The sequence below is a fragment of the Salminus brasiliensis genome, chromosome 1 (assembly GCF_030463535.1).
Source record: "Salminus brasiliensis chromosome 1, fSalBra1.hap2, whole genome shotgun sequence".
NCBI lineage: Eukaryota > Metazoa > Chordata > Actinopteri > Characiformes > Bryconidae > Salminus > Salminus brasiliensis.
Window position 1 is genome coordinate 25,687,033 of NC_132878.1, and position 18,071 is coordinate 25,705,103.

At 42.1% G+C, this 18,071-nt stretch overlaps 1 protein-coding gene across 2 annotated transcripts in view; it reads right to left on the bottom strand.

Annotated features, from left to right (window-relative positions):
- Window positions 1-348: 348 nt before the first annotated feature.
- The window catches only part of mark4a (MAP/microtubule affinity-regulating kinase 4a), a 46,865-nt gene continuing 29,142 nt past the window's right edge, over window positions 349-18,071 (bottom strand). The window contains exons 8-18 of one of the 2 annotated variants that reach the window (XM_072676051.1): window positions 17,518-17,754; window positions 16,884-17,003; window positions 16,143-16,242; window positions 13,237-13,346; window positions 11,727-11,919; window positions 11,354-11,565; window positions 10,073-10,176; window positions 8,818-9,102; window positions 8,243-8,325; window positions 6,596-6,640; window positions 5,555-5,708 (exon numbers count right to left, since the gene is read on the bottom strand). In XM_072676051.1, coding sequence (XP_072532152.1) covers window positions 5,638-5,708; window positions 6,596-6,640; window positions 8,243-8,325; window positions 8,818-9,102; window positions 10,073-10,176; window positions 11,354-11,565; window positions 11,727-11,919; window positions 13,237-13,346; window positions 16,143-16,242; window positions 16,884-17,003; window positions 17,518-17,754 — 1,560 coding nt within the window. In that variant the 3' untranslated portion in view covers window positions 5,555-5,637. Of the gene's footprint in view, window positions 5,709-6,595; window positions 6,641-8,242; window positions 8,326-8,817; window positions 9,103-10,072; window positions 10,177-11,353; window positions 11,566-11,726; window positions 11,920-13,236; window positions 13,347-16,142; window positions 16,243-16,883; window positions 17,004-17,517; window positions 17,755-18,071 lie in introns of both variants that reach the window. The other variant, XM_072676043.1, reaches the window with a different exon arrangement.

Here is an 18,071-nt window from a genome sequence, read left to right on the forward strand (position 1 = left end):
GCAGTATGTGAAAGGTCTTATTCAAGCTTTAAAAATAAAGAAAGAATATCGGAATTGACCTTGGCCTTGTCTTATGTTATTTATTTATTTAGTTTTAGATGGAAAAGCCAACACAGTTTAATATGGTATTTTCATTGTGTAACTTTTTTACACAGGCATTTCTTGTTTCTCTGGTGTTATGGCCGGTTTATGTGCCTCTTTTAGACAACTTGTAACACTGTATTTAGTTTAATTACTATGCCTTTACTATATATTGAATAGTTGACAAATTCTATGCTATTCTTCAGCGGCTATAAAAATTGGCTGCAAAGGTTCCATGCTGCATAAGAAGACCACACGGGGGGACAATTTCAACATCAGTGAAGTTTTATTTCTCTCCAGATCTTTTGTTTCCATTTCTCTCGCCTGGCCAGAGGTGCACAGACTTCTGGGAACGAAAAAAAAATCCCAACAAAACAAAACAAGTCCTCTAAGCAAACTGCCTCAGGGGCCACAGATCCGTCCTTCCTTTCTGCCACTGTCTCTGACGTGCTCTCCTGTCATATTGCATATAAGAGTAATGCTTTATGAGAAATACCATGCCATCACACACACACACACACACACACACACACACACACACTAAAGCAGTGCATTGCTTTCAGAGCAACTTCCTGCATCCCTCTCACCTACATCCCCAGTTATAAACACACATTTACCCACCACACACACTCTTATTAACACTTTATATCTGCTTTTGCAATACCTGGAAAACTGGGCCTGCCGCACACACACGCACACACATACACACTCTCTCTATTCTGTGTCAACCTCTCACTCTTCCTTTTTCTTTCTTCCCCTCTCTCTGGGTCATGCATGTCTGCAGGTTACTGTTTGTCTTCACCACACACAGAAGGTTCTGGAGAGCTAGCAGAGTAGTTCTGCACTAGCTAGAAATTAACCTGGAGGTTCTAAGATAAATACTATAGTCATATTATTATTGTCATCATCATCATCATCTTTATCTTCTTCATCTTTATATACAGTCAGGGTCTGACCGATATAAATCATGTGATTCTTTTTTTTTTTCTCTCTCCCAAGATAATTATCCTAGAAAATAAATTAAGTACCTGTGCAAATATCCACAAATTGAAGTGTTCACATTTAAGACATTAGTGCCCTCCGGTGGCAGGATTTGGGTGTTACCCAAAAGAGCCATAGGATGCAGCTGATTCAAGTCAAAGCGAGTGCATGGAGGTCTCAACACACGTCTGAACACGCTTAAACACGCTGCCTGGTTGTCCGGCTGTCAGACAGGGCCTTGACTGGTCCCGCGCTCTTCTTTCACACGTGCTGCTCAGAGTTTGAAATCCGGAAGCGTCTCCACTACAGGAGTCCAATCACAGAGCAGACAAAAACGATGAGACGAGGAGTTTCCCATGATTCTCCCATGAGTTGTTCTTCTTTTTTTTTTCTCCTCTTATTCTTTTCGCACATACTGAATACACGGGAAAACAGACGTGAAAAACAAACAGAATGTGGAAAGATAATAACGGGATGAAGGGACAGAAGGACAGCAGGGGTCATACAGTGTATGCCGTTTAGGTTAAAGGTACAGGGTGAGCTGAGCTGAGCTTGTATCATTTAGGTGTTTATTTCAGGGCATTTTCTTTTAGCATTTCGAACGATGCTGTGATTTTAATCATTTTCACTTTACTATTTTCACTACAGCATTAAAACGAAAAAAGAGGGAAAGGTTTCATTTAAATGATTCTTAATATCGTTTTTTAAACAGGAGTGCAGTATCCATGTTCTAGTCCAGAAACCACTAAAACTATTACTATGTTCTCTGTATCAGTCCTGAAGGATCACAGCACTGCACAATGGAGAGTTGTCCCCGTTCAAACTAGAGGTTGTCTACTTGTCCGTCAGGAGCCTGACGGGTCCCACAAAATCATGGGGTTTGAATGTTAATGAGACCCACAAGCCAAGCTTATGCCTTTCGACAGACCATGGTTTGTTCTGTCGCCTAACGTAACCCATAAACACCAGCTCTTGACAGAAATAGGCATCTGAATGACAAATGAACAACCACTGGTTTAGAGTAACATTGTGGGGCAGGCAATTCTTTCAAAACAGGGCTACAACCAGAGGAAATGAATGTGTCAGAGTTTTTTAAGGAACACTCACATAACTATTCAAGTATCTTTTGATCCTCAACCAATCCTGAAAGACTCAGTTGAAGCACACAGAGCAGGTACCTGTCTACTATCAACAAGAGGTTGTCAAAAAGGTGCAATTTTGCCTTTAAATCAGTCTTTTCTTGACATATGATGGGACAATCTGGAGCCAAAGGTCACCATGTCCAGTGCTTAATGTGAACTAGAGGGGTATAGAGCTCTCCAGCAATGGGCTGTAGAGCAGAGGGACCTGACCTCACTAATGCTCTCTTGCAGGTGAATGCAACCAAATCTTCATAACAATGTTCTTTTATAATCTGGTGTGAAGTCTTTCCAGAACAGTAGAGGCTATTACTACAGGAGTTGGGGACAAATCTCCACGAACACCCTTGATTTCACGAGAGTCGTTAGGAAATAGACAGGGCACTTTTAATTACCGATATCAAATTTTGGCCATAGCCATATCCTCTGTAATGATTCTGGAGTCACATGCTGATATGTAAGGAGAGTGGGTGAATAGAGCAAGTCTGCCTGGCTATTGATCAGCACCATTAGAAAAAAGCGAGAAGACAAGAAATCCCCACCGTGTTTTTGAGGATATTTGATTCCCTAGAAGAAAAAGATGGGCCTAAAATATTTATAAGGGATTATTTCAAGACGTTTTGCTGTGCTGTGGTCTCCCAAGACTGGAAAAGGGAAATGCTTCTGTAGACCACTGGTACAGGAACCTTCATAATACTGATTAGGGCTGCACAATACATTGTTTGTTAATCCTTATTGCAATATTGGCAGTACGGAAAACACAGGCCTAAATTTGCACACGAGCCTCTGAACAATCACAGTGTTTTTACTGTGTGCTCTGAGCATCCCGATGTGTTTTTGTGGGCTTAACCGTGTCACACTACTGATTGGCCAATGTCTTTTTTTTTTGCTGTATATGGCGAAGTATATCACCTATCGCAGTATATAGCACCATCGGGCTGGCTCAAATAATCTGAATTCTCAAAAGTCTGTTGCATTGTTACCTTCAGATAGAACAGTCATTGTTTATATACAGAAACACTGAAATAAATTATAGCTGGTTTAGTTTAAAGCATCACAAGTTCATGCCAGATGTCCGGATCCCCTCGCCTCTGAGCACTGCAAACCACTTTCCTTGTGACCACTGAAGCTAAAAGAGCAGATAACTACTACGAAATGCTACTAAGAAATCACCAGTGTGGAGCATTTTACACCTCTATACACTACTACTATTACTATCTGCCCCTACTGGATATATTCGGATCAACAGTAACGAGCATACTCAAAATTACGGTCAATTACGAAGCGGAAATATTGTTTTTAAGGGCGGTTTTAAGAATATGTAATCAGGAGCTGATTTGGAAACACCACTACAGTATTTCTAGCATGTGAAATTCTGTCTGCGCTGGCCCTAAGTAACATAATCGCAACACTAGCATTATCCATATCATGCAGCCCTAATTCTAACCTTCCATTTTTTGGGCCTCTACCCCATTTGTAAAGCCAAGCACACACTCTATGGTTCCTCCATCAAACCAGTGACACTCCCGGCACATTCACAGACAACTCCAGTGACTTTCCTTCCTGTGCCACGATGCTCAGCTCTACTCGGATTAGTTAACAGGAGGCAGGGTTTTCATTGTACAGATTCTTCTCTAGAGATTTCAATGGAATATGTGGAAAAGGGAAAAATCAGCCAATAACAGTCTGCTTCAGAAGGGGTAAGGAAAGTAGGAGTGGTTTCAGAGTTATAATTATGCCTTTTGCTACTTGAACTGCTATGATACAATAAACAATTCCTGATTTATTCTAAAAGGGTCAGGCAGCTGTATTCACAAAGCCATGTATTACACCAAGCAGGATTTCTCAGTAAACTGCACACTATGAGCTTTAAATAGGGGTCGTCCAATCAGAATGTACCTTTCCTGCTGAGCAAGACTTGACTTTTGGATGAAGTTATCTAGCTAACTGAGACATCTTGCATTAGGTAATACACCCTACTGTTGAACACAAAGGAATCTTGCGTTGATAATGTGTATGTAATGTATATGGGATGATATACTGCTGTGTTGAAGGAATAATCCCGGCATTGCTAATCTAATCATCTTTTACCACAGTCATGTGGATGCATTACTCCGTAGAACACTTGAAACACACTGACAATAGAGGCCACAATAAGTTCCAGTGGGTACTCTGAGCAATTCATATTATTACTGCAGTATGGCAGACAAAGATAAACTGTACTCTGATATTAGTCTGTGATTGGTTGGTTTAACTGACAGTTAAATCTGCTAACCAATGGGACTCCAATTCAGAGGTTCAAAAGGCAGGAGTGGGAGATATGAAGTTGTGAGGTTGGGAGTTTTTTTTTTTTCCAGGGCATTGCTTTCAAGTAGCTAAAGATCTACATGACGTGTGGGACTCGGAGATGGCAAAAACAATGGTGAATCAAAATCAAAGGGAAAAAAAGCCAATAAAAACTTCAAGAAAACTGATAAAATAGGCGTTATGTGGTCAAATAAGAAACAGGAAAACAGAATGGCGATAATAATAGAATTTCATGAGTCGAACAAGAATAAAAAAACTACTCTGGAATTAATCCAGGTCCTGTGGATGAGGTTGCTTCAAGGAAAAGTGTGTGTGTGCATTGACACTGTGTGCCAACGTAGTTTTCAGATATGTGTGTGTGTGTGTGTGTAAGGGCTGCACAATATATCACCTGTTGTCTGTTAACGTGGTACTGGTCTTCACAATACTGATACTGCAGAAAGCTACGATATGACTGCATTTTGTATTCTGTGCTGAGAGCATCCTGACCAACCAAGGATGTCTTTGCGGGAGTTTGGGTGAATCAAGGCATCCACATTATTTAACAAACGGAAATCACTTTGCTGTAAAATAATGAAGGCCAATCACGTCAATGCGTGTTTTTTTTTTAGCTATTGCAAAGGCAAAATGCAATTGCAATATGTACCAAGATAATCTCGATATGGTCTTTTGTCCATATCGTGCAGCCCTAGTGTGTGTGATTGTGTGTGTGTATATCAGGAGAGTGTATCAACTGGAGGAGGGAGCAGAGCGTTTTCAAGTCAACGCAACCAGAGGTGGGCGGGGCCAAGTCTGTTCGTCACGATGACAGCGAGGGGAAGGGGCTGTGTCCTGCTCCGGGCCCCCGCCCCTCAGAGCTCCACCTCTTTGGAGATTTGAGAGGCGATATGTCTAAAAGCGAGCGGCGCCCCCCACAAGCGTGTGTAGCGCACGCCGTTGGTCTCAGCCGAGCCCAGGGTCAGCTGGCACACCTCGGCCTGGAAGGCGACTTTTGATCCCGGCGCCTCATGGCTGCAGCGCAGCAGGAAGGGCCCGGCATGGCTCACCTGGCAGCCGCACCCCCGTGCCGCCTCGCGCACGGCCAGCACCACCTGAGCAGGGGGGCGGGGGGGCCGGGAGGGGCGGAGTCTCACATCCCCCCACCACCCCCCTCCCCCGGGCCAGGGCTCGGCCTCTTTCTGATCCCCAGATAGATGGCCACTGAGGGCGAGAGAGACAAATGAGGCACCTTACTATGCAGAAAATCTAAGCTGTAGATAAACAATTCAAATGGAGTTATTTGTGTAACAATGTCATTAATTACAATTACATTTCCATAAAGCATGGCACAAGCTAATTGTCTTGGCTTTCTCCTATTGATCATGCCATAACAAAAATAGCACAGAGCTGAAATTAAAAAGTTCTGCTTCCAACCACTAGCAGTATGCAGGCCTAGCATACTAGGCCTAGGCTGTTGTTTGGAATGCACTATGTTTAGGGAATGGGCAAGTACATTAAGAGCACAGTTAGGATCGGTAGGCCCTTTTCTTCATCAGAGAAATGAGCAAGTAGCTACACAACTATGTGCTTTCTTGTGTGGAATGAGAATTTCAGACCCTAACCCAATAGGAACCTATGCATGTTGGCCTTTGCAGGAAGGAGGAAATGAGCTGACATGGTCTTGGTTACTTTTAAGGTTTCTTTCTCTAGCTTTGAAAGAATTTTTGCCACTTGCCACAGTCGTCTTGGCTTGCACACTTGTGGTTGTGTGTTTTAATTTTTTTGAGGGGTTCTTTTTGTCTTATTTAGCTATTTAGTGTTATAGCATGAGCTGCACAGAGTGCATAAACGGTGAGACATAAAGAACCTCAAAAGCTAATAAAGCTAGTGGGCTACCTGGAATGGAAAGATAATGTTTTTAACCCCTAACAGATTAAAAATCAATTAGAACTGTGGTTGCATTTTTGTTCCTACCAAAATTCTGTTCTTACCACAAGCACCATGATTCTGTGCTTTATCCTTGCATATCTGTGATTACTGTTATTAATGTTGTTTGATGGTTGTCGTCTTTATTATGTTTGTTGTTGTTGTTTATTGCGGCTGCTCACCCTGAGAACGAAGGTCGGCCGACTCTCTCAGGTTCATTTGTGACCCTGAAAGACAAAAGCATGTTTCAACACGCTGAGCAATTCTACAGCAGGGGTACGACCATGCCACAGGACTCACGCAAAAACAAACCAGATGCAAGACAGCGTCACTGCGGAACGAACTCGGCAGTGCAGCACGGTGCACAAACAACACAAACATACCTAAAGGTAGTGAGGCTGAAATTATGGTAGGCGCTGATCATGCAGTATGGGGATGAGTCACGTTTACTCTAGTCTTACATATATCGTAATCAGTTTTTAATAGGCATACACAATAGCCCTTTTCCGGCTGTATTAGTGAACACAAAAATCAGTTGGACCGGACATTACCAGACTTTATCCTGCCAGCCCACTAGTACACAGTCCGGGTAATGTCTGAATGAACCAATGTGTAAATAGAGCAGGTCATTTTCCAGAGAACTCATAGTGGTCATGCAGTACCTACACAGGCGCCACCCTTTGCCTAAACCACGCGGAACATTTCCTGTAATGATAACACGTCAAGGAAAAGCTGCAAATGTACGCTTCATGTGTAAAATAGCAACTTTGGAAAATGTCCAGACCTGATTCTCTGAGCATTTTCCAGAGTTCATATGTAAAAAGAACGAATCATATTAGAATCACATTTGTTGTACAACGGTAGATTTCCACGATCAGGGTTTGGACGTCGTTGATTACCCAAAGAAGATGTGTGATTTCAGATGTGAAATATGGTAGTTGGCATGCAGGGGAGGGTTCAAACGTACTGTCAGGTCCATAAGTATTTGGACAGTGACAATTTCCATAATTTTGCTGCTCATTTGGGGCTAAGGTCATTTAAGAAAATTCCATTTCTTTGCCTTTAAGATTTCTTGGGTAGCTTTTGATGTGAAGTGCGGTTCTATCCTTACACTAAATCTCTATAAAATTCAGAATTCATCCGGGTACTTCCTGGTCAGTAGTTATTTAATCAACAGACACCAGTGACCCAGTTCCATTGGCAGCCATACATGCCCATGTCATAACAGTGCCTACGTCATGTTTGAGAGATGATGTGGAATGCTTTGGATCATGAGTCCTTGATTGGCAAAAACCTTAAATTAAGTGTCTTGCTTTATTTCAAATTGACTGAGGTGGAGTACAAACGCAAAATTGTGTCACTGTTCAAATATTTATGGTTCTGACTGTAGGTCAGTATGTCATACAGTATCAGAAACCACTGCTTAAGAACTTAATGTGCAGTTAGCTCTATGCTAGTTGGCGGTTTATCATCTTTAGCCTCATTGCGACAGTGGAAAATGAAGAAGCAAACTTCAGACATTACATCAAGCATGTCTTGGCCAATCGACTACATCTGGGGTGAGGAGTCACTTTTTTCTCTGAACTGTCGCTTTAAGAATCCTTGACAGACTTGATGTATATAGTCAAAAAAATCCAACACACACAATCCCTACTGCATGCACAGACATGCATCCAAACAGACCAGATGGCACACACACACCCACAGCCTAAATAAACTATACAAAACCAAGCATAGAGACAGAGAGCAAGAGAGCAGAAGAAGGAGGAGAGGAAGAAAAAGCAGAAGGAGGAAGACAGGGCAGACGGGCGACAGGCGTGGGAACTTACTAACTGTTTTGGATCCCTGCGGAAGAGTGCAACCCGAAACTGACTTATTAGAACCCTGCCTCTTAGAGGGGTCGAGATTGACCCTGAGAGAGAAAGAGAGAGAGAGAGAGAAAAGAGGAAGAATGGAGCAGAGAGAGAGAGAGAGAGAGAAAGAGAGAGAGAGAGAGAGAGAGAGAGAGAGAGAAAAGAGGAAGAATGGAGCAGAGAGAGAGAGAGAGAGAGCAGAAGAAGCAGTAGATCTTTAAGAGGTAAGAGCAGCAGCAATATAAACTAGCACACTATTAATGTTGTTCATTCACTCTGTCTCTCACACACACACACACACACAATTACTAGAGTATCATTACTGCCCTCTACACACAGTTTTAAAGGTGAGTTTAGAGGTTTTTATGTGTGCACATGTGGGTGAGTTAGGTGAGTTTTGTGTGTGTGTGTGCAGGCCTACATGTGAGTGTTTAGAGTGTGTATGCATTTGATTGTGTAGTTGAGCTGAATGTAAATGTGTGTAGTTGAGCTATCTGTGTGTGTATGTATCTGCATGTGAGTTTGTTTAGAGTGTGTGTGTGTGTATGTACCTGCGAGTGAGTTTGGAGGTGAGTTTGGTGAACAGGTTTGACGTGGCTCTGGAGCGCGTGTGTGGCGGCAGGGCAGCCTGTTCGTGGCCCAGTGTGGGCGAGGTGGGCGGCGGGCCGTATGCGGCGGGAACACGCTCCCTCAGCTGGCCACCGTGGAAGGTGCTGCGGATGGTGGAGCCGCGGGTCAGCCTGCAGCGCTCGCCTGAAGATGAGGAGGAGGAGGCTCCGGCTCCCGCAATACTGAGAGTGGAGGGGGAGGTGGGGGGGAGACGGTGGGAGAGAGAGCTACAGAGTGAGAGAGACAGAGAGAGAGATAAGAGAGAGAGTGTAAGTTAGACAGTGACTCTTGTCAAGTTGTATGAAAAACAATTATCCCAAAAATGTCATAAACGCTTTTGCAACAAGGACTAGTCAATATTTAGCTAAAAGTGAAAACCTTTCCTGAACAGGCAATAAAATCAGCAAGCAATAAAATCAGATGAACATAATTGACCACTGAAGGCTGATATCTGAGGTTTGGCTATTGTGTTTAGTATAACGCTAGACTGACACCCATCTCCTCTCAGTAAACACATTTTCAAAATGTCTCTCATTACACCTTTAAAACCATATCCAGGTTTTCACTTGTTTGGTGTACACTAGGGATGTCACGATACATGAAATTTGGTAGGCGGTATCAATGCCACTGAAATTCTATGATTCTTAATACAAATTTCAATACTAGAACAAAAAAATAAACATGTCATAAATCAACTTTATGAAAACCACAGAAATATAGAGCTGAACGATGGAGGAGGCATTTTGAGTAGCCATACCATTTGTAGCTTGAATGTATGTCCATGTTGTTCTAATTGTTGTGAAGTTGTTTTCATAGATTCTTGAACAGCATAAAATTCTTCATTGAACTGTATTTACCAAGATGAGATTGGTGACAGTCTAAGTCCAGTGTTAGTTAGCAATGTTAGCCTAGCATCTCACTTTCTGAACTACAAAATCACACATCAGACACCAAACATGTCTTTTCTGACCGAGTGCATTTGGAGTCAGTGATCAATCATGTTCATTTGATTCTTTACCAAACTATTACTTATTTAATTAAAATAGATTTAATTAAAATATTCTTTCTAGTAACTCAAAGTTCATATACAAAAAAGCACAGCATATGTAAACCTAATGTAAATTAATATTTGAATACTGTTATGAAAAATGAGTAATTTTTTCAACACTGTGATGCATGCAGGTCTGTGTGTGTTACCTGTTCTCCTTCCCATTCTGCAGTAAAGAGTGTCTGTCAGTGCTGGGGCGATCCGTACACACGTACGTGTTCCTGCGGGTCATCGCGCTACCAGGGATGTTGTTCTTCATGTACACACATACAAAAACATGAGCACATCAGGCATACACAGCATACAGTCCTGTGGTCTTGCACACAACTTTAATTTAGATACACACATATGGTAACTACAGTTTTACATAGATCAATTCAGCACAGTCGCTACTTCGGTACACTAGGTAGTGCTGCGCATCTTTTACACTCTAGCCATTCACTCACAACTGCACTAATCAGCAGCTAGCAATAACATTTTTTAGTGTTTTAAAAACTAAGGGCAAAAAGACCCTTAGTTTAGGTAAATAAAATGTGAGGGTCTGTTGCAGTGCATCCTCTCCAGTGTGGAAGTGTCCTAGTAAATCTTTCTTAACACCTATTGCTTTCAATAAAGAGCAGAATGCAGGGATAATACACACTTTTACCTATTCATCTCAATAGTATGCATTTATTCCTATAAAAAAGTAACACTAAAATAAAACATAAAAGCTTCAGTAAAATGTCTGAGCAAGCAAATCCCAATTACAAGGATAGCAGACATTAGCATCTGAACACAAGAGGGATGAGGCCTACTTTTCTTACAGTTTCTTGTTTTGTTTTAGAATGTATTTCTAATTCTACCCCATTTTCTACCCAATTTGAAGGACCAGTTGCCAATGCCCATTCATGTGAACACCCCCTATCACTATCAAACACTAGGAGGATGAAGAAGACTAGCACGTCTCCTCCAACACCTCCAACAGCCATTGTCTCTTTTCAAACTGCTGCTGATGCGGCATCGGTAGGCAGCCAGTGTGTTCGGTGGAAATCGCCAGATCCCCAGCTCCGATACAACAGCTAACAGACGCCTGTGCTGACCAACATCACACAAAAGTAGGTGCCATCAACCCACCCCTGAGACATCAAGGCCAATTGTCCTCTCTTTGATTCTGGCTGCTGATGGCAAGCCATCGTGTTGTTTGATTTGAGTGATGTGTTTTAGGTGTCTTTTGTTATTTATTTTTTTATTTTATTTATCCTAAAAAAAAATTGTTTGTGGGTTAAGACACTGTACTGTAATGGCATGTTTGGTTGGCTCCTGCTCATGATTTAGAATCTGTATCTGGTCTGGTCATTTAGCTATGTTTTCGGCTAATTTCTACTTAATTTCTACTCTCTTCTGTTTTTCTCTTTTTTCTGTCCCTCCCACTATTACAGCCCCCTTCTTACAGTAGTAGCAGTCATGTCCTTGCGGCGCTCAGGGATTTCTGCCTTGTTCGGGTTGTTGGCACTGCTGACCATTGGGCTGGACGGAGGCAGGCTGCGGCTGCCCATCACGCTGCAGCTGGCCTTGCGAGGTGGCATCCGGCTCTCACGCAGCTCACGCTCCCCCCCACTCGTTGGGCTACGCTTAGGATGCATCACCGGCATGCTAGGACCACCTGTAAAAAAACATGCCCCCCCCCATTTTTGAGTAAGCCATGCTTGAATGCAAGACGTGTATAAAGTCATAAAGACACTTAGAAGGAAGACATCAGTTTTTTATTTCAGGTAGAGGCTGTAACATGTGTGAAACTGTGTCATACAGCAGTGAGTCTCTTACAGAAGTCGCTGTGCCGTCGCTGGCGGTGGTAGGTGGAGGCGCTGCGCTGGGTCTTGCTGTGAGAGGAAGAAGAGGAGGATGACGAAGAGGCGGTGGCACCACCCGTAGAGTGTTTGTTTGTTCCGTTGGTGATGGGGCTTGGCCGCACTCTTGGCAACGTCATGCTGCCACTGACACGTGACTCTGCGCCGTCCTGTAACCGTGACAACAAGGAGAGAACGTAGCACAGACAGCTTAGAGTATAGCACAGCTAAAATATGATGGTACAGTAGTAAGGAGTATTTTAAACATGGTCTATGACATCCTTAAAGGAGAAGTTTGGTGATAAATAAGATGAACATGATTAATCACTGACCACCACCGATGCAGTCATCAATTATTTTGATTGGTCAGTGGCAAGATGAAGGTGAAGGAATTCTAAAAGAGGTAATGCACAAGCTTTCGGTCTTAATGACCATGACTGCCGTAGTCTTTCTAAACGACTTTCTCTACAGGCCCTAGACCAGATTATGTCCTGGGCTACCCCCTGCTGTCTGCTCAATGCAGGTGCAAGTCCATTCATGGTTGGGTCTGCCCTGGTTCGGGCTCTTCCGCTGTGTAAAATCAATATTTACCACAATCTAAGCCTTTTGTTATCCTTCCTTTCTGTTTTTGAGATGCCCTTTTCCCGATACTGCCCAGCCTCGTTTTGCACTACCCTGCTGCCTGCTCCGATGCTGTCCTGCTCTGGATCCTTGCATTGATTCATTCACACCACTGTAGATACTGCATAGCTGTGCATGTCTGTTTAACCTGCATGGACTTTCACATTAACACCTAGCATGTGTCCTACACTCACTTTCTTCTATAACACCTGCTGTCACATTAGCCATAGCTCTTCATTATCTCACCCTTTCTGTCCAGTTACTCTTCTTGTTCTGTTATTTGTTCTGCTATCCAGTGTCGACCAGAGGAGGATGGATTTCCCATTTGGAGTCTTGGTGCCTCACAAGGTTTTTTTCCTCTAGATCAGAGGGTTTTCTGTACTTGCCACTTGCTCAAAAGAGGCTTGGGCCCTCTAGTCTCGATAAAGCTGCTTTGTAACAACATTCTATATATAAATAAATCTCAACTGAATTGAATTGAACGTCTCAGAGAGAGGATAGGACTCCTTAAAGGGAGAAAGAAAACTGGGAGGCCACGGCTCATAATGGGTTGCCATGGTGACACCAATATATATTTCTGTGTTTTTCTGTAATCCAGGAAGATTTTGTCCAAATTTCATATTGTTTATTTAATAACTTGGCCAGATATATACATGCAAAATATTGGATAATAGCATCAACCCTACAAATGACCATTTTGAATGGCCTGGTGGTTAACTCCTGAGTTAAATCTGTAGTTCTAAAGCAGGCAAAATAACCAGTCTTCCAAGGCTGCTCACCTAGATGATCTAAATTATTCATTTTGTTTCATATGTATGTGTGGGTGTGGCAGTAAGTGTAAATGTGTTGGCATGTCTGTGCATTACCTGAGTCTTCAGGCCCAGCAGAAGGTAAGTTGCAGTGACTTCGTCATATTTGTGATTGAGTAACGAGTCCTTAATCTCCTCTGAAGTGAAGCCCATCCCAACCATAACCTCTGAAGGGAGAGAAAGAGAGAGGGGCAGAAACTACTTTTACCCACAAATTCAATTGAGCACAAATGGGCACTCATGGGCAAAAACATCTGTTAATATTAAACTTTTTGACACAATGTGAAGCTGACAGTTGTTTTTTTTACATTGTGACAAAAAATTCAAAGCGAAAAACATAACGTGTAATTCAATCCTTTCCACTGAAAATTAAGCCTTCAAAGGCTTATTATTCAGTAACTTCAGGGACTTCTGTGCAAACGGGTGGGGCTATAGCTTAGTATTAGAAGTGTCTAATTAAACATTCTGCCCACAGGGGGGGGGGTGTAACAAATAAAGCTGCTGTTGTCAAACTGTTTGCTACATTTGTAATTGAATTCAGCATTTTAAAAGCCTTTCATAGGTTTAAAGAGTCATATGTCATATGGGATTTTTTTTTGGCTGCAGTTCAAAATATACCTATATATACAGTGAGGAAAATAAGTATGTGAACACCCTGCGACTTTGCAAGTTCTCCCACTTGGAAATCATGGAGGGGTCTGAAATTTTCATCATAGGTGCATGTCCACTGTGAGAGACATAATCTAAAAAAAAAAAATCCAGAAATCACAATGTATGATTTTTTAATAATTTATTTGTGTGTTACTGCTGCAAATCAGTATTTGAACACCTGTGAAAATCAATGTTAATATTTGGTATAGTAGCCTTTGTTTGCAATTACAGAGGTCAAACGTTTCCTGTAGTGTTTCACCAGGTTTGCACACACTGCATCAGGGATTTTGGCCCATTCCTCCACACAGATCTTCTCCAGATCAGCCAGGTTTCTGGGCTGTCGCTGAGAAACACGGAGTTTGAGCTCCCTCCAAAGATTTTCTATAGGGTTTAGGTCTGGAGACTGGCTAGGCCCCTCCAGAACCTTGATATGCTTCTTACGGAGCCACTCCATGGTTATCCTGGCTGTGTGCTTTGGGTCATTGTCATGTTGAAAGACCCAGCCACGACCTATCTTCAATGCTCTAACTGAGTGAAGGAGGTTGTTCCCCAAAATCTCGCAATACATGGCCCTGGTCATCCTCTCCTTAATACAGTGCAGTTGTCCTGTCCCATGTGCAGAAAAACACCCCCAAAGCACGATGCTTCCACCCCCATGCTTCACAGTAGGGATGGTGTTTTTGGGATGTTACTCATCATTCTTCGTCCTCCAACGGCGAGTGGAATTAAGACCAAAAAGTTCTATTTTGGTCTCATCTGACCACAGAACTTTCTCCCATGACTCCTCTGGATCAACCAAATGGTCATGGGCAAACTTAAGATGGGCCTGGACGTGTGCTGATTTAAGCAGGGGAACCTTCCGTGCCATGACTTTAAACTATGACGTCTTAGTGTATTACCCACAGTAACCTTGGAAACAGTGGTGCCAGCTTTCTTCAGGTCATTGACCAGCTCCTCCCGTGTAGTTCTGGGCTGATTCCTTACCTTTCTTAGGATTACTGATACACCACGAGGTGAGATCTTGCATGGAGCCCCAGTTTGAGGGAGATTGACAGTCATGTTTAGCTTCTTCCATTTTATAATAATTGCTTCAACAGTTGATCTTTTTTCACCAAGCTGCTTGGCAATTGCCCTGTAGCTCTTTCCAGCCTTGTGGAGGTCTACAATTTTGTCTCTGGTGTCTTTGGACAGCTCTTTGGTCTTGGCCATGTTAGTAGTTGGAGTCTTACTGATTGTATGGGGTGGACAGGTGTCTGTATGCAGCTAACGACCTCAAACAGGTGCTTCTAATTTAGAATAATAAGTGGAGTGGAGGTGGACTTTTTAGAGGCGTACTAACAGGTCTTTGAGGGCCAGAATTTTTGCTGATTGGCAGGTGTTTAAATACTTATTTGCAGCAGTAACACACAAATAAATTATAAAAAAATCATACATTGTGATTTCAGGATTTTTTTTTTAGATTATGTCTCTCACAGTGGACATGCACCTAAGATGAAAATTTCAGACCCCTCCATGATTTCTAAGTGGGAGAACTTGCAAAGTCGCAGGGTGTTCAAATACTTATTTTCCTCACTGTATATAAGTGGTGATGGTGCAAATGAACTGAAACCAGACGTGAAGTGAACATATTAAACATATTCTGCCTGATGCAAACCAAGCATAGACTGTAGGGCTTGCAGATAATAATCAATGTATTTACATATCTGACATGATCCATCAAATCTTTTCAGCTCTTGTGTTTGTCTTGAGTATTTTGTCATTTCAAGAACTCCACGCTGGTCATTTTGATGAGGTATCGTTTAATAAGCTCATTAAGCTTCAGTGGCCTAATGGAAAGTCTAGGTCTAGTTTAGATTGCAATTTTGTTCTGAGGTGTAAATATGTACATGTTAAATCAGCAAACAAACAGAAAAGGTGCTGTGATATTTGCAGAGAAGTGTTACCTGTAGAAGATTTGTTCACTTATTTTCTACCATTTAAAATATGTCCTTTTTACCAAGCAAGATTTCTCCATTTAGAGTTCGAACACATTATCTGGATAACTGATAAATCTGCAAAATATCCCCAGAGCTGTCAAACCTTTCGCATACAACTGAATATGACAACTGACAATCATTTTATTATGCAGAACACTGCTTAACTACTGAATTGTGTCTCGTTTTTCTATCGTATAAAACTATTTTGATTGATGCCAGTTTGATTGGAATGTTTAGCTCCTCAAAATTAGTACTGATGACAACATTTTGATATCAGTCAAGCTATCAGCTGCAGTATCAGTAACAGGCTGTTAGATGCCTCTTTTGAGAGCTCACCGATGCGGCTGGGGTCGCTGTAGTCCTCAACTGGTTCCACGTGAGGCTTTAGCTCTTCACTCTCAAACCCTGCATTCATCCATTTATCCTTCATCACTTGCTGTGGAAGCACAGAGTGGAAAGAGATTATTACCACAAATACTTGCCTAGAGGTCAGACAATATGGCTGGATGTGGCTTTGGAACAATAGGAAATGCACTGGTTCAGTTCACATGTCTTCTTGAAATATTAAAAAAAACAAAAAACCCTAAGTATTAAAAGTTTAATTAGTTAAAAAATATTATAACATATAAAATATACTGTAACCTTCACACATGTCATATTATGTTTTTTTCACAATGTTTGTATAAATGTAAGTCAAATGTATATTATTTAAGACACTGTAATGATGTAAAACTGACAGTCAGTAGTATTATGTTTTAGTAGTCAATAGTATTATTTAAATCAAATTAAGATCTAAAATAAGTTACATAAAAGTTACATAAAAATGAGAGCATAAAATTGTATCGTTTATATGATCATTTATGATGATATTTAAAGCCTTAGGATCTATATTGGAATAGGCATCAAAATGTCTGTATCGATCAAGCTCTAGTAAAGGGATAGTGTAGGTTTCATGACACAAGAAGACCCTGTGGTGACCAGTCTGATATTAGGAACAGACATAACTTCTGTGGCACCTGACCTGAGAATAAGGGTAGGGAAGTAAAGGCAAAGAAGCTTGGTGTGTGTCTGGTGTACCTCCAGGGTGCAGCGCTTGCTGGGGTTAAGCACCAGAAACCTGCGCAGAATCCCCTCACAGTCAGTTGACATGTAGAAGGGAACACGATATTTTCCCCTTAACACACGCTCACGCAGCTCCTACAACACACACACACACACGCATACACATAACACATGAACACATAAAAAAATCACAAATCATTATCAATAGAAAACTGTGAAAATTTAAATAAAGAAGTGAGGAGAAAACAACTGAAGTGAGTAGGGACCTACAATTAGGGAATTAGGGATTAGGGAACTAAAGGTGTGAGTAGGGAACATTGAAAGTTAATAGTGAACTACTGAAATGACTGAAATGATCGGGAGCTACTGAAATTACTAGGTAGCTACTAAAGTGAACAGGGAGATACTGAATTGAGTAAGGAGCTACTGAAGTGAGTAGGGAGACACTAAAGTGAGCAAGGATCTTCTGTGTAGGGAACTCAAGAAGTGAGTAGGGAGTTAAAGTAAATAACAAACTACTGAAGTGAGTAAGCAGCTACTGAAGTGTGTCGGGACTACTGAAGTGTGTCGGGGACTACTGAAGTGAGTAGGGGGGCTACTGAAATGTGTAGGAGACTACAAGCAGCAAAATGAAAGAAGTGAAGCGCACCTTCAGATTTTGCCCGTCAAATGGGAGAGACCCACTGACCAGCGTGTAGAGTATGACCCCCAGACTCCAGATGTCCACTTCGGGCCCGTCGTACTTCTTCCCCTGGAAAAGCTCGGGGGCAGCGTATGGGGGGCTGCCGCAGAACGTGTCCAGTTTGTTCCCCAATGTGAACTCATTGCTGAACCCAAAATCTGCTATCTTAATGTTCGCATCAGCGTCCAGTAACAGGTTCTCCGCCTAGATGGGGGAGAGAGAGAGAGAGAGAGAGAGAGAGAGGGAGAGAGAGAAAGAGAGAGAGAGATAAGGGACAGAAAAAGACAAGAGAGCAAGAGATACAGAGAAAGAAAGACAGAGTGAGAGAGAGAGAAACAGAGCGGGGGAGAGGGAGGGGGGAGAGAGAGAAGGGTGACCAAAGCAAAGTTTTAGGTGAATCCAGAGTTAAAAGCTGGGGTCAGAGTTGTTGTGTGTGAGTGATAGAGAGAGAGAGAAAGAGAGAGAGAGAGAGAGAGAGAGAGAGAGAGAGAGATTAGAGAAGAAGGAGAAAGGAAGGGGAG